Raw genomic sequence first — 23,282 nt, 5'->3', positions numbered from 1 at the left:
TGGTGTTCTGTTGAGAAGTGCCCCCCATCGAATAGTGCCAGCGCATGTGCAGGACGGAGCCGCACTTCAGCTGCTTTGCCGATCAGCTGGATTGACGTGACCAGGGCGCAAGCGCACATCGTAGGAGGCATTTCGATGGGAGATACCATTTCACGGCCACAATTAAAACCTATACAAACAGCGGGGGGAGATCGTAGTTCTCACATTGTGCCTCGCTGTTGTGGGGCAGCTTTACAGTGTGCTGATGCTCCGGTTTTGTCTGTGTTGCAGGGCGGGTTTGCTGTGTTGAACGGCCGATTTTGAAAGGGGCGGGTTGCAACACAGACAAAACCAGCTCTTCAACACAGCCACTAGCCGCCCTCCAGCAGCAGCGATCCACAATCTGAGAACTACGGTCTCCCCCCGCTGTTTGTATAGGTTTAAATTGTGCCTGTGAAATGGTATCTCCCATCGAGAGATACCCCCTAAGATGTGCGCATGCGCCCTGGTTACGTCAGCCCAGCTTATCGGCAGATCAGCTGTTGTGCTGTTCCGTACGGCGCATGCGCAGTACATGCCAGGCACTATTCGATGGGGGGCACTTCTCGACAGAACACTGGGACAGGAAGTGCGGACTGCACAGAGAAAAATAAGGTATTTAGAAATAAAAATTGAAAAAAAATATATATATATATTTCCATTACAGACTGTTCTGGGGGAGGTGGGCATTATCTTGCAAGGAACATGAAAAAATGGGTGGAACTCCGCTTTAAAGGTTCAACTCCAGCTTGGAATTTAAAGATCCAGCTCATGGGCCTGCCTTGGACTCAAATGTGGTGAGTGGTGTCACATCATTACATGGAAAAAGATTAAGAGGACACCAGGTAACTGAAAGGAAGACACCTTAAAAAAAGGTATGTATACAGTTTTTTTTTTGTTTTTTTTTTTAAAGGTGCAGGGGTGCTTTTACGGGGGGGACAGGGGAGGATCCCAAGCCCAGAGTTGGGCTTTAATTATAAGCCAAGAGTCACAACTATATTATTTCTGTCCCCTCTGTCTCTCCTTAAAATAAGATTCTGCTTAACAGAGTAAATATAATATGTTAAGACTTTTGCCTATATCTTTTTTTATTAACATATTCAGATGATGGATACATTGACAAAAAAAAAAAAAAGTGACACGGTACCTTTAAGCATATGTAAGGTCTGAGTTGGTAGAGGAGAGCAGAACGCAGATCATTATCTGCTAGATAATTGCACTATTATTCCCAAGTGTCCCAGTTTCCCACTGAAGAGTCTCATAGTTTATATTGATTATTGCCCTAGAATTCACATTCCTCTTGTATGCTCATTAATAAACAGATGAACTGTAGGTTATGTTGAATATTTCATGGTACATTTTTCAGGTGTTGTTCCTGCGCAATCATATTTCACCGCAAAAAAGGAATCGTGTCTAGGGGGGTATTGTTTGTACCATGTTCTCAGATCGATCTAAGTGACTCCTCTTTCTACATTAAGTATGCCTAAACACTACCAAAAATGACATGTATCATTTGGGTATTATATAACAAAAACATCTGCCTGTGCTTTTGTTTTATTTTTCATAAAATTTTATCAAAAAAATCACTTATGATTCCTTATATATCCAGATTGCCGTGTCCAAAGCCTGGACAGTCGTAGGCGCAAGATCCAAGGAAGCTCTTGCGGGACTCCAAGGCCGAAACGCTCTTGCACCACCCTCACCAGTGTTGGGCATTTCTTGGGGGTCGTGTGGTTCCTCCTGGTACATCCTCTATGTCAGTGATGGCGAACCTTGGCACTCCAGGTGTTTTGGAACTACATTTCCCCATGATGCTCAACTACACTGCAGAGTGCATGAGCATCATGGGAAATGTAGTTCCAAAACATCTGGGGTGCCAAGGTTCACCATCACTGCTCTAGGTATTGAAATGGCAGAAGAGCAGCAAAAGGACAATACACAGTATGGAAGTCGACCACACTAACAGAGGGATAAAGGTCATATCTTTGGCCTGCCTACTTGTGCACTACCAAGCAAAATGTTGTTGTGCATTTAGAGTACGCAGCAGGAGTTCCCATTCCATGGGGGGAGGGGGGGGGGGGTTGACAATGCTGCCTCTGCTAAGTTGTGGGTGTTACCCTTAAACAGGAAGCCGCTGAACATTCCAAAACTGGCAGGACCAACAGGTTTAATGCAAAAATATACACTCACCGCCACTTTATTGGGTACGCCTGTTCAATTGCTTAGTAACACAATTTGCTAATCAGCCAATCACATGGCAGCAACTCAATGCATTTAGGCATTTAGACGTGGTGAAGACGACTTGCTGAAGTTAAAACCGAGCATCAGAATGGGGAAGAATGGGGATATAGGTGACTTTGAACGTGGCATGGTTGTTGGTGGCAGACGGGCTGGTCTGAGCATTTCAAAAACTGCTGATCTACTGGGATTTTCACACACAACCATCTCTCGAGTTTACAGAGAATGGTCCGAAAAAGAGAAAATATCCAGTGAGTGGCAGTTGTGTGGAGGAAATGTCTTGTTGATATCAGAGGTCAGAGGAGAATGGGCAGACTGGTTCCAGATGATAGAAAGGCCACAGTAACTCAAATAACTACTCGTTACACCCAAGGTATGCAGAATACCATCTCTGAACGCACAACACATTGAACTTTAAAGCAGATGGCCTACAGCAGCAGAAGACCACACCGGGTGCCACTCCTGTCAGCTAAGAACAGGAAACTGAGGCTACAATTTGCACAGGATCACCAAAATTGGACAATAGAAGATTGGAAAAATGTTGCCTGGTCTGATGAGTCTGGATTTCAGCTCCGACATTCAGATGGTCGGGTCAGAATTTGGTGTACACAACATGAAAGCATGGATCCATCCTTCCTTGTATCACCGGTTCAGGCTGGTGGTGGTGATATAAAGTGCGACCCGGAGGAAAATCTGGACGGAGGGTCGGCATGACTATGGGAGGAACAGGTCGGCAAGGGTTAAGTTTTTACTGAGTTAGTTAGGGGGAAAAAGGGCAGCTTACCTTATTGGAGGAGCAGGTCAGGTGTGTGGGTGGAGCAGGAAAGGGTTGGGATGTTGCACAGGCTGTTGGGAAATCATTCCAGAATTTTCCCTGTTGGTAGAAGTTCCCTCCCTCCCGCCCTACATTTGGTTATGAGTTTTTTCTTTAAAAAAAAAAAAAAATATAAAAAAAAAAAAAAAAAAAAAAAAAATGAATATATATTTATGGTTTTCTTGAACAATTTGTCACAGCAGCTGGCGGGTCAGGGGGTCTTTGGGGGGTCAAGAATTGAAACAGTTGGTTAAATTTTGGGGGACCCATACAGGGTATGGGATCCCACCTTGGTTTGTTGTTGGTGGTTCTCCCAGGACTTAGGTCCCAAGGGAAAGAGAAATTTGGAAAGTCGCAATGTCCTCGAGCCGGCTGGGGCACAGCTGAGGTCACAGTGGTTATTGAGCAAAATGGGACCCCAAAGACCCCCTCCTGGTGTTAAGAATTGTTATGTTTATGGTTATATTTATTTTGGTTAATAAAAGGCTGTTGTGGCCATTAAAACCCATGTCACGCAGCGTTGTGTGGTTATTATAGTTATAAGATAAATGTAAGACCGCAGTTGACGAATCCTATAGTCATGGTGTGGGGGATATTTCTTGGCACACTTTGGGCCCCTTAGCACCAATTGAGCATTGTTTAAACCCCACGGCCTACCTGAGTATTGTTGCTGACCATGTCCATCCCTTTATGACTACAGTGTCCCCATCTTCTGATGGCTCCTTCCAGCAGGATAATGCTCCATGTCACAAAGCTCCAATCATCTCACCACTGGACAATGAGGTCCCTGTACTCCAATGTCCTCCACACTCACCAGATCTCCATCCAACAGAGCACCTTTAGGATGTGATGGAATGGGAGATTGGCATCATGGATGCGCAGCCGACAAATCTGCAGCAACTGCGTGATGCTATCATGTCACTATGGGGCAAAATCTCTGAGGAATGTTTCCAACACCTTGTTGTGTCTATGCCATGAAGAATGAAGGCAAAAGGGTGTCCAACCCAGGTATTTGCAAAGTGTACCTAATAGAGTGGCCGGTGAGTGTATATACAGTATACTGAATATAAATATATAAAAATATATAAAAAAATATATATTGATCTATAAAACTATAAAAATAGGGCTGTCCCGAAAATAATGCAAAAGTGGGCATAACTTTTTTATTAACTTACATAGATCATTCAAATGTTAAATGTTGGTAGAGTAACTTTTCCTCTTTAGTAACTCACCTTCTTCTTTTACATTGCAGGTAAAAAATGGATTTGAAGCAATGTGTGTCATTGAGTTCTTGATGAAGGAGGGGTGCAGGCTGCCCGACATCCACAGACCATTGACAAGAGCAATGAGCACAGATGGATGAAGAAGCTTAAAGAAGGAAAAACCAGCACTAAAGACAAAGCGTGCAATGGAAGACCATCTATGCCGCACAGCCAGCACCCCCCCTATAGAGGAAGAGTTACACTATAATAATGTGAAATTTTAACAACCTATGTAATTTAATAAAAAAAGTTCTGCCCACTTTTGCGTTACTTTAGTATACATTTAAAAAAAAAAAAAAATATTAACACAAAATTTAGCTTTCTATTAACCCTTACTGAACTCAAATTATTTTTTATTAACTCCTTCATTCCCTGCTTCCCTTAGCTTCTTTTTATTGTTTTTATGTAAACTGTTTAAATTTGCATTAATTCTTGTTTGCAGTGGCAGATTTTTAAATAAATGTTTTTTTTTTTTTTGTTTTTTTTTTGTTTTTTTTTACCAGAAACATAATTTTAGTGTCTTTATATATAGGGGAAAACTCAAAGGAGAAAAATGTAGTTAACCCAAATTAGTTTTTTTAATTTTTTTTACTCCTTTCCCTTTTTTATGTTTTATTATATAAACATGTTAAATTTATGTTAGTTTTTGCTGAATTCTGGGGGTCTTAAAAAGTCTGTCTTGAGACTTTTTATTCAAGGTGAGAATTTTCATCTCTAGGCACTGGAATACCGCCACAGTCCCTTCAAAATGTGAATGGACAGCGGAGATGGGCAACATTGTGAAGAAGAAAAAAAAACTGACGGCCCAACAACATGCCAGGATGGGAATTAAAAAAAAAATGTTCATGCTGCACAGCCAGATAGGTGACACATGGCGTTCTCATTTAAATAATTCATCTTCCTGGGCCCCCGACCTTTAGGCAGTGAATGGGCATCATCACCTCTGTCCAATGAGTTTGTTAGTCTCTGCTGTACTTGTTTGTTGGGGCACCATTCAGAATACCATGCGACTTGGGACTGCAAAGTCGCATGACAAGTCTTACCCCATGATTTCCAATGAGTATCATTCATATCTGTGCGACTTCGAATCAGACCGACTTCAAAGTAGTCCCTGTACTACTTTGGTCCGACTTTGATGCAAGTTGAGGTCCATGAACCTCAAGTTTTCACAGGCAGTCCATGAAATCACCTCAAAATTGTGCTAAAATTGCTGCAAAATCCTGCGACTTTCAAGCTGCGGCAGTGTGAAAGGGGCCTCACCAAACCTTACATAGTGGTGTGTTACAATAACAGGAGGTAAAATGAGGGTTAGCTGTCAGGTGTGGTAGTGGGCCCGTGCAGAACATTAACTCAAGGTTCCCCAGGCAGGGCTAGTGTTAGAAACCACAGGGCCCCATACAGACAACCTGACACAGGGCCCCATACAGACAACCTGACACGGGGTCCCATACAACCTGACACGGGGCCCCATACAACCTGACACGGGGCCCCATACAGACAACCTGACACGGGGCCCCCATACAGACAACTTGACATGGGGTCCCATACAACCTGACTCGGGGTCCCATACAACCTGACACGGGGCCCCAAACAGACAACCTAACACGGGGCTCCATACAGCCTGACACGGGGCCCCAGACAGGCAACCTGGCACGGGGCCCCATACAGACAACCTGACACGGGGTCCCATACAACCTGACACGGGGCCCCATACAACCTGACACGGGGCCCCATACAGACAACCTGACACGGGGCCCCCATACAGACAACTTGACATGGGGTCCCATACAACCTGACTCGGGGGCCCATACAACCTGACACGGGGCCCCATACAGACAACCTAACACGGGGCTCCATACAACCTGACACGGGGCCCCAGACAGACAACCTGGCACGGGGCCCCATACAGACAACCTGACACTGGGCCCCATACAGACAACCTTACACTGGGCCCCATACAGACAACCTGACACTGGGCCCCATACAGACAACCTTACACTGGGCCCCATACAGACAACCTTACACTGGGCCCCATACAGACAACCTGACACGGGGCCCCATACAACCTGACACCGGGGCCCCATACAGACAACCTGACAAATGCTGGATGTGCAGACTATAAAATTTTTGTCGGATGTGAACTCAACGTTCAATTTTCATTTCATTAGTATGGTTTTCGTACAAGGGCAAGACTACAATTACAAATTACAAGGGCAAGACTACACATGCCCAGAAACGAAAGAATACATACAAAACTATTCAACGCGTTACGTCACTTCTGACGTTGTATGCTGTCGTACGAAAATTTTCATATTGTTAGTAACCTCTTCACTTTCCACATGAGACTAGCATGCCACAAAAAAACGGACGTTCGGTCGTCCGAAAATCTAAGCGTGTGTACGAGGCTTTAATCGGTACCAGTTTTAGTGGCACGATTAAGCTGTTAAAAAGCTCCCACGTAGCTCTAACCCAGTGAGGTCACTACCAGCAGGAGGTTCAATCTCTTAGTAGCAAGAAAATAAAATTATACGTGTAGCACCTCACATAAATATTTTTTTAAATATTATTTTATTTTATTATTTATTATTTTATTTATTTATTTTTTTTAATATCTTATTTCCAATTTTATTTATTTTAGAAAAAAATTAAAACATAAACACATCACATTTGTATGTATTAACCTCTTCCAGACCGCCCTATAGCGTATTTACTCCTATGGGGGGACCACTCTACACAGAATTACATATATATATACGTGATTGTGCACTTCCGGGTTTCAGGCACGAGCCACGCGCACCGCCAGGGGCTCACTCCCATTGTGATTTTACACAGCGGGTCCCACGGACCCGATGTCCCCCTGGGCCCCCGCCAATTAGGGTTGCCACATCATCCCTTTAATCCATGACACATATGAATTACACAGGTTCTGAGGCTGATTTAATGCAGATAAGGCACCAAGTGAGTTTAATTACCATCGTAATCAGCCACAGAACCTGTGTAATTAATGTGTGTCCTGGATTAACGAGATGACGTGGCAACCCTACCGCCGATCGCTCGATACTCTGACAGTATGAAAGTCTGCCCATGTAAACAAGGCAGACTGTCATTCTGCGAGTACAGAAGACATAAATCCTAGTGCTCCATTTGGGGGGGGGGGCGCCAAACAGAAAAATAATAGCTCCTCCCCGTCGGTAGGTCGGTCGCATCACCCCTGTCACTCGATCGTCAGCCCACCAGCCCCGTGCTTACCCCATCAAGGTCGCTTCCTCCTTGTCATCTGCGTCTCCTCCTACTTTGGCTTCACAGCGGCTTTCCCTGCATCTCCTCCTCGGCTGTAAATCCGATTGCTTCTCCTCTAGGCCAATCGGGTCTCAGGACCCACGTCCTGATTGGCCAGGTAGGAGAATCAGGAAGACAGTAGTGAATATTAATTCTCTATTGTCACACAACTGGGTAGGCTCAGGGGTCAGTGCCCACCCTTTTTTGAAGCCAGTTAGAGCCTCTGGCTCTAATCACGTGCTTCTTCTAAAAAAAAAAAAAAAAATTGAAATTCATGCGTCCGGTGCCCTGAATGTAGATTAGGGGTCGGGCGCATGGATTGGGGGGGGTGGCGCCGCTGCGCCCCGTATTGTCCACTGATGGATCCTGTGTTTCTGTGAAGCAGGAACTCCGATCCATATTTTCAAGCAGTCAAAGCACCTACCTCACAGTTGGTAAACACTCCCCAGGTACACATTTCAACCTTTGATCGCCCCTGATGTTAACCCCTTTCCAGCCAGTGTCATTAGTACAGTGACAGTGCATATTTTTAGCACTACTCACTGTATTAGTGTCACTGGTCCTCACAAAAGTGTCAAAAGTGTCCGTTAGGTGTTCGATTTGTCACAGTCCAGCCTTTAAGTCGCTGATCATGATCACCGCCATTACTAGTAAAAAAGAAATAAATCACATAGTATGTAGACGCTACAACTTTTGCGCAAAAAATGATCAATTTACGCTTATTGGGTTTTTTTTTTTTTTTTAACAAAAACATGAAGCAGAATACATACTGGCCTAAATTTATGAAGAAATTTGATTTTTACATTTTTTTTTTGGATATGTTTTATAGCAGAAAGTAAAAAATATTGTTTGTTTCTTTCAAAATTGTCGGTCTATTGGGTTTGTTTATAGCGTAAAAAATAAAAACCTCAGGGGTGATCAAATACCACCAAAAAAAAAGCTCTATTTGTGGGGAAAATAGGACATCAATTTTATTTGGGTACAACGTCACACAACCGCGCAATTGTCAGTTAAAGCAACGCAGTGCCGTATCGCAAAAAGTGGCCTGGTCAATAAGGGGGGGGGGGTAAATCCTACGGGGGTCAAGTGGTTAAAATGCCATATAAGCGGAACTGAAAGGGTTAATGAACTCGTCAGTAATTCACTCGTGTTCGATGAGTATCTGAGGGCAGAAAGCTCGTAGACAGAAGCGAACGACATACACGCTAACAGAAATGCTATTAATGATTTTCTATTAATCTTTAATAATGCTGAGTGATTAAGTCACTCTCTACATTTTATTATCTTATATTCCAGCTCCGGCTGAATGGGCCCCGGTCCCTTATCCGCGCCATATTTCATCGCAAACGAAATGTAAAACTTACATTTTCTCATTTATATTAGATATGATAATAATTATACAAGATTACAGTACATTTCCCTCAATGTGCTTCTTCTTCTTCGGTGCTCATCATGCCAACTTTGTCTTACAATTCTTTTATTTTTTTTTAAATGACATTGGAATACATTAAGTAGGATGGAGCAGTCGGCATCGTTTTACAAGGCGCTGGACTGTTCCTTGGGAGGACTCTAAAATTTTGGTGGAACCACAAAGATCAGAATTGGATGTTCACGATAAAGGGAACGACACCATATAACAATATATCAATCAGACGATATTGTCCCTCATAGTGGAGGATGTACCATTACTTAATCACTTAAGGACCGGAAGGATTTGCCCCCTTAATGACCAGGCCGTTTTTTGCGATACGGCACTGCGTCGCTTTAACTGACAATTGCTTAAGCTTAATTCATTCATTTTTTCGTCCGGTCTGTCACAATGCTCATGCACATCATGATATATGTTTACATTTTTAGCGCTAAGGCCCTTTTCACACTGGGGCGGTTTGCAGGCGCTATTGCGCTAAAAATATCGCCTGCAAACCGACCTAAAACTGCCGCTGCTGTGTCTCCAGTGTGAAAGCGGGCTTTCACACTGGAGTGGTGCGCTGGCAGGAGAGAAAAAAAAACTCCTGCAAACAGCATCTTTGGAGCGGTGAAGGAGCGGTGTATGCACCGTTCCTTCACCGCTCCTGCCCACTGAAAGCAATGGGCCAGCGCGGCTATACCGCCGGCATAGCGCCGCTGTATCGGCGCATTGCGGGCGGTTTTAAGCCTTTTTTTGGCCGCCAGCGGGGGTTAAAACCGCACCGCTAGCGGCCGAATACTGCCGCTAAAAATAGCGCCGTTTTACCGCCAACGCCCCCACCGCCCCAGTGTGAAAACGGCCTAACTGTATTAGACCTCGTTAGATTTTATATTTGATTCTGCGCTATTGTCTTTTTAGACATTGGTATTGTTATTTTGATATCATGGTACTTATGCACATTCATTTTTTTTATCAATTTTAAATGATTGTGTTACTTTGGATTGATTGTTTTAGTCCAATCATTGATCTTATCAATGTTTGCCCTATTTGTTACTTCCGTGGTCACGTTGGCTTGGTTTCCACAAAGCCGCCGGATATTGCGTCAGTGACACTGTCCTGCTCGGCGGCGGCGTTCATGGGTCGGATGAGTGGAGCTCCCTAAATGCACAGACATACAGCCCTATGACTAACATGGTAATGTCTCCCTTTGCTTTTTTCGCTCATTGTAGTTGCAATCTGCTGTAGGCTCTTGGTGTTGCCTGTTTCTGATTGCTTTTTTGCAATATATACTATATATTGCTGTATATGAAGGACATTTCTGTTTGTGTGACTAGTTCTTTTTGTCCCATATTGCAGATCCTGTCCTCTTAGGAAGCCTTTTACCCACTATGACTGTTTGGAGCTGCCTGTGTATTTAAGGGTTCTCTACTTTTCCTCTGGATTTTGGGGTTCCTGTTCTATTCTCCCCGATAATTCATGTTATGTACCACCATTAGGGTAAGCTATGCGTTTAAGTTTAATTTACTCTCATGCCCTGCTTGAACACGGATCCACATGGTGGATGTGTGGTTCTGTGTCCACGCTGTGGCGGTTGCTATTATACGTTTTTTTTTTTTATAGGCAGGTGGACACTAGCCTATTGGGTGTTTTTTCTTCGTTTCAGATACCCCTTTGGTTTTCATCCAATTCGGGTTCCTCTGGGATAGTGTTACCCCTGTTGAGCTTCGCTCCTTTGGGGTCACACGGGGGGACCAGTGTGGATAAGGCTGGGCCAGATATATGCCCGACTCTCCTTTGGATCTTCGGGGCGTTCTTGACGGACTCGCCTCTGGGACTCTGGCAGTGAGCTTCTCTTATTGAATATGCTTGGGTATGTATTTTATTTTAAATTTTTCTGACGTCCAATTATACAGAATGGTCTAGAATGCAAGCAATATGTTTAATACATATGATTTCTAATTATCTCAATTTACATCTCATTATGTAGTGTGATTCCTCCTACAAGTTGCCCCTGATGAAGGGACTCTATAGTTAGTCCCGAAACGCGTAGACCCAGGTGGAAGATTACACGAATATACATTCGAATTCTACATCAGTATATTCATATTCTTATTATTTTATTGTTTATCAAGTGAACTGTATTAGACTTTTTCTATTTGTATTTTTGTATATTTGTATCAATAAAATTGTTTTTTACTACTTCGTTGCCTTTAAAGTCCCACCAATCTTTTGAGGGGTTATTCTCTTTTCTCCTGGTTTCCACAGTGAGACCCTTACAGGCATCCAGGTGGCAGTTTGGAGCGCATTTTACCCGCTGACGTCAGTACGTCATTGCGCTATAATGGCAATGATGCCTGTGTGGCTTACATGAAGTCACATGGTGGTCGTGTGATTGATCCATTCAGGAAGCTCCGGGCAGTCACGCCCACTCAGGCTTGTATCGTCCTGGGCCTATATCCGGAGCCCACGTTGTTGGGTGACGTCATTGCGCCATGACAAGAACTGGGCCCGCGTGATCTACGGCGTGTCACGTGTTTCGATCATGTGAACCGTTTGGAAGTTTCATCTATGGATAGGGTCATGCGGGAGTTGTACTGTTGCCGTTGCAGTTACCTGGTTATGTAGCGACGTGCTCCTTCCGCAGACCCTCGTCCATATTGAACCACTTGGGGGAACCCTGACCTGGGAATCTGAGAATGAGGTGTAATTTGCGCCAATGGCCATACCTTCCGGGTCACGGTATAGCGGGCATAATTCCGCCCCCTGTCCCTATGTGTTTGCTTTACAAGTTTTAGGATCTCATAATGAGGCGTGGAGCTCATGCCGGAGGCTACTACTTCCGGTTTGAATACCGAGGGCGGAGCCATACTTCTCACTGCTGCATGTTTGATCAATGGGATATGTTATAAATATGAGCAATGTGGGGGAGCAGTGTTATGCCCCAGTTGAAGTCCGTTGGGACGAAACGCGCCACGCCCACTTCACTTGCTCCCCATATTGCTTTTAAACTTTTTATTCAGTGATCACTATTTTTGTACTCATCTGCCTTGATGTTTATACTTTTTTAAGATGAAAAAAAATCCTTTTTTGACCTGCACCATATGGAGCCCTTTTTTATTCCTTTATTTCTATCTTGGCTTGAATGAGAACATTTCTCCATCCATCATTGGTCTTTAAACGGACCCTCCATTGGGCTGCAGTCCCATTCGGCTTGGAGAATTGCACGAGTTGGATATCCAGACAGATCGCATTCCACGGATCCATCCCTGTCAACAAGCGGATCATTTGAGTCCGGAGTGACTTCCTTTCCTTGTTGCAGTTGCATTTGAGTGGGTACATACCCCTTTTTTGCCATCCGGCCTCAGGTCATTTCGAGCTCGATTGACCCACTGCCACAGGCAAGTGGGTCCACCTTGTCTGGTAGGAGTATACATCTACATTTTTCCATTAGAAGATTCCTTTGTTTCAACAGTCCTACAGCCGGTTTTTCATCTATTTCCATCCTCACAGAAGATTTCATAATCAACTTTTTTTCTGGACACACTTCTTAGGAAGTTTACTTTTTTGGGTGTTTAAAGTTGTTCTTCTATAGTTTGGACATTATTTTCACTGATTCCCTTTTATCCATGTGATTATCACATTCACATGATATATGTTTATATCTTCACACAGATATATTATATGTTGTATTTTCAGTGCTACACTCTGTTTTTCACATGACAATTGCGCGGTCCTGCGACGTTGTACCCAAACAAAATTGATGTCCATTGTTTCACACAAATAGAGCTTTCTTTTGTTGGTATTTGATCACCTCTGCGGTTTATATTTTTTGCGCTATAAAAAAAAAGAGCGACAATTTTGAAAAAAAAAACCCAATATTTTTTTACTTTTTGCTATAATAAATATCCCCCAAAAAAATGTAAAAAAAAAAAATGTCTTCACCAGTTTAGGCCGATATGTATTCCTCTACATATTTTTGGTAAAAAATTATTTTAATCGCCAAATTTGGTGACTCTTCACACGTGCTCCCCCCTCAGGTCCGCACTCACCAAAGGGATGTACCCCTGCATGTTGTAAAAGGCCTCACAATGGAGTCAGCTCTTTGTCCTGTGTTCCCTCTTTGACATGCACGATCGTTCAATGCACTCACACATAGATGGATAAGAAAAAAGGGGATCCCATCGTCTAAATCCGTAAATAAAAGTTTATTGCATAAAAGTTTAGTAAAAAGCACCGTCAACAGTGCAAAGAGGTATTACACGATTTACAACACAATCGTCTGGGGCGCCTTGCGTTCCACAGACCAGAAACTCCAAAACCACAAGTGACGCAGTGATGCTGTCAGGTTCGCCCTACACGTTTCGTCAAGCAGACGTCATCAGGAGCATAACGAATTCCCCGAAAAACAACAAAAAACAAACGAATGAAATGAAAACAAACTGATTTTCCAGCAGTGCACATGTCTACTAACAAGCATTATTTGACCACTTGGTTTATAAAGGGACAATACATTCTGTTAAGAGGCTTTGTGTGCTCACAAATGGTGGATAGTGTGGAAAGATAACACTGAAGTTTATTTTCTGGGCACATCAGATGGCTTCACAATTTCTGGACTCTTTTTTGGGACTTTTATTGTTTAATTTAATGTTGTTTTTTTTTTATTTAATTTTATTTTTATTTTATTTTTTTATGTAGGCATTTTGAGTGCTGCACTTTAGGTATCCTAGGATTTTCTTTAGACTGGTACCCATTTTGAGTTTTTCAGAATCTCAAGCTATCGAGCTATTTGCAAAAAAATAAAATGAAAAAGCAAATCCTTGCATTTGTTTGCAGGAGAGAGAAGAGCTGGAAACCTATATCCAACTTCATAAGAATAATTAATAAAAGCCATTTTGTATCATATCAGATATTCGTATACTCTATTTTACAGAATGTCTTAACCCTCCACTCCTCCTCCTTTCCCACTTTTGTATAAAAAAACGGTAAAGCACTTTAAACCATTTGAGTCAGCCATAGCATAGAAGGAAATCATTACTTGATGAGCTTTACGTATGTCTAATAATGTAGCTCATAGCAACCTACCATGATTCATCTGTTATTGATTTAAATATAATGTACAGAAATGTTCCTGAAGATTATTGTTACGGCTTACTTCAAGGAAAACTTTGGTTTTAACCTTATTTTCTATCATTTTCCCCACAATCATTTCAAAATCCCTTCTTTTTAAGATATTGACTATTTGTAACGAGTCTCTTTTTCTTAAAAGTTTAATGGATTATGCAACCCAGAAGTATTTCAATCTGATTTAACCACTTGCTGTCAGGGGCAGTTTTTAAATATTTTACACGCCAAAATCAGCAATTTTTTTTTTTGCTGGACAGCTACTACTTAGAACCCCAAAACATATATATATGTATATAAATATATGTTTTCTGAAAACAGAGGCTCTGTATAAGAAAACAGTGGCTGTTTCAATTTTTTATGTCACATATTTATGCAGCTGTTTACCAAATTTTTCAAGAAAAAAATACACAGAAAGAATAAATACACTAAAATATGAAAAATAGGGCATACAAGTGCACAATATAGTGCCCTCCTTTTTTTGTAAAATATAAAAGATGATATTGTGTTGAGTAAATAGATACCAAATACACTATATTGTCAAAAGTACTGGGACACCTGCCTTTACACGCACATGAACTTTAGACTAGGTTCACACTATTGCAAATTGGATGTCGGGAGATTGTGTCCGACTCTCTATGGAGCCGGTTCATACATCTCCGGAGCAGCTCCGGTGCATCTTCTGGTCCATTTCAGGTCCGAATTCAAAACTCAGGCTGAAATCGGACCTGAAACAGTGAATGGGAACTTACTAGACCCCTGCTGTGAGCCGCTCCATGCTGCGGTGTGAACCCAGCCTGAATGGTATCCCAGTCTTAGTCCGTAGGGTTCAATATTGAGTTGGCCCACCCTTTGCAGCTATAACAGCTTCAACTCTTCTGGGAAGGCTGTCCACAAGGTTTAGGAGTGTGTCTATGGGAATGTTTGACACACTGCTAAACCTTGTGGACAGCCTTCCCAGAAAAGTTGAAGCTGTTTTAGCTGCAAAGGGTGGGCCAACTCAATACTGAACCCTACGAACTAAGACTGGAATGCCATTAAAGTTCATGTGCGTGTAAAGGCAGGTGTCCCAATACTGCTGACAATATAGTGGATGTCAAGATTAGGTATGAGCCGAACACCCCCGGTTCGGTTCGCACCAGAACATCAATGCACTGCGATCTGGGGCGTTACGCAGCGCTCTAAATTCCCGCGAACGCCCCATATGTTCGGTTAGTTTTGGAAAAAAACGAACACCCAAATCGAACCACGGGCTCATCCCTAGTCAAGATTGTGTACGCCTGTGAAATGGCAGCAAACAACAGTACATACAGTAATCCATGTGATGCTTTAAAAGCCTTTACAGGTTATCAGTTTGGAGTTGATTATGAATGATGACCCTAGAATTATTGCTCTCACTCCAAAACTGGCCTCACCTTACATATGCATGCTGGATCTACACTGTGTTTGCGTTCACAATTATGATGGGGATTATGATGCTTTTAAATGTATTATAAAAAAATGTCATTAACTTTTTTTTTCATATCACAAGGGGGCTAACAGCATCGTTGCTTCCAGCTTCTTTCGGAATAGGAAAAGGATGTTCCTCCATCTCCTCTGTGAGAAGCAATCCCGGCCACTTACCACGGTCCCAGTGTCAGGGCCAGGATCTGAACACAGTGTCTGGTAGTAACTCTTCTTGCCAAGCCACCTGAGATGATGGACAGCTCCTTGTCTGATCCCTTAGACCAGTGATGGCGAACCTTGGCACCTTAGATGTTTTGGAAATAAATTTCACATAATGCTCATCCACTCTGTAGTGTAGTTGAGCATCATGGGAAATGTAGTTCCAAAACATCTGGGGTGCCAAGGTTCGCCATCACTGCCTTAGACAATCTTGCCTTGAACCTTGTTTCTTGTGATTTTTATTTTTATTTTTTTTATTTTTTTTTTATTTTTTTCATGCACTTTTTTTTTTCTATCTCTGCAAGGACTGAGAATGATACAATGTATCTCGTCTATTCACAGAGACAGAAAACACAGGGGCGGATAGCACAGTGACCTATCAATCAGAGACTATCACAGCGATCTGGTGACCTGGAACCGGTGAGACCCCGGTCTCTGTGCCGGGGAGATACTCAAATTTGCGGCCCCACAGAAAAAAGCCCAGTCCAATGGGGCAGCATATTTGCGTACTGTTGGCATAAAGGGGTTAAGCCATGCCTTTGCACTTCCTGTGTGGCAGATTATTATGCTTTCTCCAGCTGATATATCGCTCCACTGTGCTCCATTGTGTACCTGCAGTTGTCTTTATCTGGTCTTTATCACTACCATATGTTACTGACCTTTGGCTTGTTCCTTGACTACACCTCCGCTTGATCCCAACCTGTAACCATTCGTTTTCAAACCTTGGCTTTTTCCTTGACTACGCTTCCGCTTGATCCTAACTGGTAACTACTTGTTACTAACCTTTGGCTTGTTTACTGACTTCTGCATGATCCCTACCTGCTATATCCGTTACTGGACCCTGGCCTGCTCACCTCCTGGTGGGACAATCCTGAGGAGCGTGACCTGGTACTAACATACTGCAAAACCCATCTCCACCATCAAGAGCTCTGGTGAATACAGGTTAGTCATTATTTCCCATGCCTTGGGTGAGTGTCATCCGCCAGGGTTTCCTGCTTGTGCACATATCCTGCTGGTCGATGGATGCCTCTCTACTGCTATAGCGACTGGCCTTCAAGTGTAAAACTCCAGACCATGACAATTCGTCACAGAGGAGCATGGAAAAAGGATGTTCCTCCATCCCCTCTGTGGGAAGCCATCTCAGGCACTTACCGTGGTCCTAGGCTTCCCCAAAGGAGTGGGAGGGCCTGGGAACCGCCACGCAGGAGGAGGGGGTCCCCTGTTGTCAAAAAGTCCGATCGTGTGTATGGGCCTTAAGAGTGGCAAGGATGTGGACGTCCCTTCCACAGGCGGTGGTCTCAGCGGGGGGCATCGATAGTTTCAAGAAACTATTAGATAAGCACCTGAACGTCCGCAACATACAGGGATATACAATGTAATACTGACGTATAATCAAACACATAGGTTGGACTTGATGGACTTGTGTCTTTTTCGACCTCACCTACTATGTAACTATATATGCTTATTACAGGAAAGAAAAGCAATAAGGCCTATAAAAGAAATCTATTGGTTTGGTCAACTGAGTAAAATAGAAGCAACACTAATTTTTTGGTCACCATTGAATGTTGTTCATCAAGTTGCAAGTGTTCATAGCAGACTTCCATTCCATAATTATACAACAACAGACCCTACACTCCAGCATGGAAGAGAGCATGCTTAGTCTTTAGGGACAATTTGCCCGAAGAAGGCCATTTGGTTTGCTCAGCTAAGTGAAAAAGTTGCACTGTAACTTCATCTTCACTATTGGTTGTTCAGCAAAAAGTTGGCCCCGTTCATTGCAGACTCTCATTCTGTCATTACATTACAGCAGACCCAGCCGCAGAGATTGATGGTAACCTAGGAAGATGATTTTTTTTTTTCAGTTTAGCACAGTTGGGATGATTACAGGATCAGGTTAGCTGTTAACTGATTGATTTTAGCAGCTGCCAAGAGTTACTTTTGAAGTTCAAGGGAATTTAAAGGACAGAAATTTTGCTGAACCTTGTTGAATATTTGAACAGGCTAAGGTAAAAAAAAAATTACCGCTTTAATAAACTAGCCCACGGGTTAGGCTTTACTAGTTAGACCAAATATTTATTTCCTTTGGGTTTCCGACCTTGTAAAAGGGCCAACAACAATTTAACCATAGAATAAAATCATTCCCAAAATGATTCACAAATCAAAGCAACACTTGTACTTCTAGGCCAATCTACATTTTCTGCATTTAAAGAGAGCCGTACATCTACTTAAGCATGAAAAAAAAAAAAAGTGTACCCTGCCCTATTTTACAATTGGCTGTTAGCATGGAAATATGTCCCTACTTTTCTGGTAATAAGATATGAACAAAGGGAAGTCTTTTCAATATTTCCTTACTACAGTTTTTTCGCAAAATGTTAAGTAAGCTTTTAAATCCAGGTTGTAATCTGCATAGTGAGACAAAATACAAAAATGTGAAGATAAAAATATTTTTCGGTATATAATTGGCATTTATCCTATGTCTATTAAGATGAAATATCACGATGATGTGAGCTGGGGAATTGGGTCATGGGCTTTGTATCCTCTTTGAAAAAACATTCTCTAGTGCAAATGAGACCTCAAGGTCTCATTTTGCATTTGACACTTTAATATGTTATAAAGGAGGTAATAATATCACCCGTGCTTTTGGCAACATGCAAGCGGTACATAGATTTGCAGAGATTTTTTTTTTTTTTGTATTAACAGAACAGGTAAGAAAAGGTTCTCTAGATCACAACTAAACTGAAGAGTGGAATCTTGCAGCTAATTTGATTAATTTGTTTCATAGTTAAAATAACTTGGCTCTTAAAAAAAAAAAGTACCAAACTGCTTTAAACTAAGTTTAAAAAGAGCTAAATAGAAACAGAATATTTGCTAAATAATCTATATCACTTAAACTGTATAAGTAACAATAAGAACCCCCACAATAAAAAAATGGAATATTTTTGTGGAAGAATTGTAATGACTTTCAGTCAACTGAAATATTTTTTTAAAGCCTAAATTGGGGATCATCTTGGGTTCCAATTACCAGTGGGGACAAGAGTTGCAGTTGAAATTGTGAGGCACCAGAATGATAATGTACAAAATAACACTCTCTTCCCTACAGCTACTAATACACTATATTGTCAAAAGTATTGGGACGCCTGCCTTTACATGCACATTACCTTTATGGCATCCCAGTCTTAGTCCGTAGGGTTCAATATTGAGTTGGCCCACCCTTTGCAGCTATAACAGCTTCAACTCTTCTGGGAAGTCTGTCCACAAGGTTTAGGAGTGTGTCTATGGGAATGTTTGACCATTCCTCCAGAAGCACATTTGTGAGGTCAGGCACTGATGTTGGACAGAAGGCCTGTCTCGCAGTCTCCTCTCTAATTCATCTCGAAGGTGTTCTATCGGGTTGAGGTCAGGACTCTGTGTAGGCAAATCAAGTTCCTCCACCCCAAACTCGCTCATCCATGTCTTTATGGACCTTGCTTTGTGCACTGGTCCAAATCATTTGGTGGAGGGGGGATTATGGTGTGGGGTTGTTTTTCAGGGGTTGGGCTTGGCCCTTTAGTTCCAGTGAAGGGAACTCTTAAGGAGTCAGCACACAAAGACATTTTGGACAATTTCATGCTCCCAACTTTGTAGGAACAGTTTGGGGATGGCCCCTTCCTGTTCCAATATGACTGCGCACCAGTGCACAAAGCAAGGTTCATAAAGACATGGATGAGTGAGTTTGGGGTTGGAGTAACTTAACTGGCCTGCAGAGTCCTGACCTTAACCCGATAGAACACCTTTGGGATGAATTAGAGCAGAGACTACTAGCCAGGCCTTCCCGTCCAACATCAGTACCTGACCTCACAAATGCACTTCTGGAAGAATGGTCAAGCATTCCCATAGACACACTCCTAAACCTTGTGGACGGCTTTCCCAGAAGAGCTGAAGCTGTTATAGCTGCAAAGTGTGGGCCAACTCAATATTGAACCCTACGGACTGGGATGCCAATAAAGTTCATGTGTGTGTAAAGACAAGGCGTCCAAATACTTTTGACAATATAGTGTATATTAACCATGAATCTTAAAGTGTATTGTCCACTAATCTTTGATATGGTGTCTGTGTTCATTTTCCTTTCTCAAGCTTCAATGGCTTCATTTTCACCTAGTAATCCTAAAAATAACACACTTCCTATCCCTTGGTGGCTCTTTCTCTGTATCTATGGAGGAAGCTAAGCTATGGTTGTCACTCTAGGCTGCTCTCCTGTGCCTGATGGGCACAGATTGTCTTCACTGCCATTACATGGGGGCACCACATGACCACATTGACCAATGAGAAGCTCTTCTTTCTTCTGAGAAGGCTCAGCACAGTTATTGGCTGCAATGACCAATGAGCACATGCCACTGTGAGCATTATGATGGGTACTCACTCAAGGGCTGTGTATTTTCTGTGTATGGACCAGCAGCACAGGGCATCACAATTTCTTTGTTTATAGGGATCTGGAGCACTGGCATAGCTTCAGGGGTCACAATGGTGACCCCACCCATGCTCCAGGGGGCCCATGCAGCCTCCTTGTCACATTTTGGTTTTACACCTGGACAGAGGTGGCACATACTGGAACTGCTCCCTTCCCCTGCCTGGGAAGTGACGTCACCCATAGAGTTACTATGGGGCTTTTGTTGTCGGCTGCCTCTTCTGCACCCGCATAAAGAGAGAAGCTGCCACTGACAGCTCAGCGTGGGACCAGACCGGAACGGCTTCAGAAGAGGTATATATAGCGATTTTTGCTTTACAGAACTAGATAGGATAGTCTTAGATTGTGGCTGCAAGTAAATTTAGAGATTTTAGTTTTTGACTGAACTTCTACTTTAAGGTACGCTTAAAATAATAATAAAAAAAAATAAATCTTACCACTCCGATAGAAAAGTAATTGTTTATGATAGAGTAAGGCACTGGGTCTCCTTTTTCATCTTTGTCATTGGGGATAACATCAATCCTCCACCGGTCCAGCAGAACGGCTGTCCCATTCTCTATGTCTTTAAGAGACTTTAGGAGGTTCTCACCCTCATAACCTGTAGAAGAAAAGCAGGTGGATGGATGTTAAAAATGTGGAAGGTTAAATGAAACATAAAATGCTCAAAGGCTGAGATAAGTTGTTGCTACCTAGAATTATATAGGCACACTCAATCCTGTAAACCTAGAAAAGGAGCACATACATTCATCTACCTTTCTTTGATCAATCTTTTCTGGAACCTCCAGAAACTATTCAGAAGGGTTGGTGAATGCTAATGAATGTGGAACCTTGAGGAGGTCCTTTTACTGCTTGCTGAGTTTATATATCCAAGGCCATCATGTTGGTTTATCTTGCCAATTGACAGATCAGATACTTTTTGTGGCATCATTATGGGGATAGAGGGGTCTCTGACACTTCCGAATAGTGTTCTAGGCTCCACAACGGATTGCTCAGATAGGAGGCACAGACTGATAAGGAAACGGCTATACAGTAAGTGCCCACTGAGTGTTCCTATATAATTTTAGATAGTGGCATGGTGATTGATTTACTAAAGACAAATAGGCTGTTTACTTTGCTAGGGACTTGCAGTGCTCCTCGCTATTCTCCTCGCTGAGCTCTGAGAAAGCAAAGCCCTGTCTCCACCAACATGGCCACTTCCACACAGATACAGGGGTTGTGTCAGAACCCGGGTCTGAACCTGCAATCTCTGCTGTACCTGACAATGTCTGTTCTTGCAGAGCCACCTGAGATGCTAGACAGCACTCTGTCTGATCCATCAGACCATCCTGCCTTGTATCCTGTTTCTGCTGAACCTTAAAAACTACTTTATTGCCGGGCACTTTAAACCCCTTCTTGCCCAGGCCAGTTTTCAGCTTTCAGCGCTCATGACAATTGCGCGGTCATACTACACTGTACCCAAATGATTTTTTTAAATAATTTTCTTCACACAAATAGAGCTTCCTTTTGGTGGTATTTAACCACAGCTGTTTTTTTTAATTTTTTGCTAACAAAAAAAAATTTGAAAAAAAAATTTGAAAAAAAAAAAATGTTTCTTATGCCGCGTACACACGGTCGGACTTTTCGACCGGACTTGTCTGACGGACGCCGACGGACCAAATCCGGCGAACAATCCGAGCATGTGTAGGCTTCACCGGACCTTCAGCGGACTTTTCCAGTCGCAAATCTGATGGATTTGGAACATGCTTCAAATCTTTACATCCTAACTCCGCCGGACCCAGAAATCCGCTCGTCTGTATGCTAGTCTGACGGACAAAAAACGACGCTAGGGCAGCTATTGGCTACTGGCTATCGACTTCCTTATTTTAGTCCGGTGTACGTCATCACGTACAAATCCGTCGGACTTTGGTGTGATCGTGTGTAGGCAAGTCCGTTCGTTAAAAAGTCAGTCGGAAGTCCACCAAAAGTCCGTCGAAAGTCTGTCGAAAGTCTGTCGGACGGACTGTCGGACTTTTGTAGCTGAAAAGTCCGACCGTGTGTACACAGCATTAGTTTCTGTCAACAAATTTTTTAATTAAGTAATTTTTTTCCTTCCCTAATGGGCACTGATGAGGCGGCACTGAAGGGCACTGATGAGGCGGCACTGATGAGGCAGCACTGAAGGGCACTGATAGGCTGCACTGATGGGCACTGATGAGGCGGCACTGAAGGGCACTGATAGACTGCACTGATGGGCACTGATGAGGCGGCACTGATGGGCACTGATGAGGCAGCACTGAAGGGCACTGATGGGTTGGCACTAATGATGAGGCAATAATATGCAGCACTGATGGGCAATGATAGGTGGCACTGATATACAGTACTGAAGAGCACTGATAGGCGGCAGTGATGGGCACTGATAGGCAGCACTGATGGGCAGTGATATGTGCCACTGATGGGCGGCACTGCTGGTTGGCACTGATTGGAACTGATGGGTGGCACTGATGGGCACTGAAGAGTAGCACTGATTGGCATAACTGATGGGCACAGATTGGCTTCACTGATGGGCACAGACTGGTGTCACTGACGGGCACAGAATAGCATCACTGATTGGCACTGTTGGGGCTGCATTGAATTCAGGGCACTAATGATCAGTGCCCTGATTACCTTTGCACGTTTTTCCTGTGAGGAGATTCCGCTTATCAGCTCCCTTCACCTCACACTCTGTCAGTGTGAGAGAGGAAAAGCTGAAAAAACGTGCAAAAACGGCACTTCCTTGTTTACATGAGATCGGCTGTGCAGAGATCGGGGTTGTGCCGTTCCCCAAGGAACACGGTGCACCGTGGGGCACGCGATCGTGGCTAAACTGGGCGCCGTCATATGACGTCGCCCCAGAGCGAGAGCCGCACCTCTCTGATGTCATTTGACGGTGGGCGGGCGGGAAGTAGTTTAACTCCTTGCTCCTCCTATGAACTTCCTATTTGCCAATGCCTTTGCACTACCTGTTTGCCAGATTATTGTGCTCTTTCCAGCCAATATCTCCCTCTTCCCACCCCT

At 43.1% G+C, this 23,282-nt stretch overlaps 1 protein-coding gene across 1 annotated transcript in view; it reads right to left on the bottom strand.

The window, feature by feature from the left end:
* Positions 1-23,282, bottom strand: part of DGKB (diacylglycerol kinase beta) — an 804,956-nt gene that overhangs the window by 369,578 nt on the left and 412,096 nt on the right. The window contains exon 20 of the mRNA XM_073629524.1: positions 20,687-20,847. Within this exon, the coding sequence (XP_073485625.1) occupies positions 20,687-20,847 (161 nt within the window). The remainder of the gene's footprint in view (positions 1-20,686; positions 20,848-23,282) is intronic.

The sequence above is a fragment of the Aquarana catesbeiana genome, linkage group LG05 (assembly GCF_042186555.1).
Source record: "Aquarana catesbeiana isolate 2022-GZ linkage group LG05, ASM4218655v1, whole genome shotgun sequence".
NCBI classification, from domain to species: Eukaryota; Metazoa; Chordata; class Amphibia; order Anura; family Ranidae; genus Aquarana; species Aquarana catesbeiana.
This window is presented reverse-complemented; position numbering and strand designations above follow the sequence as displayed.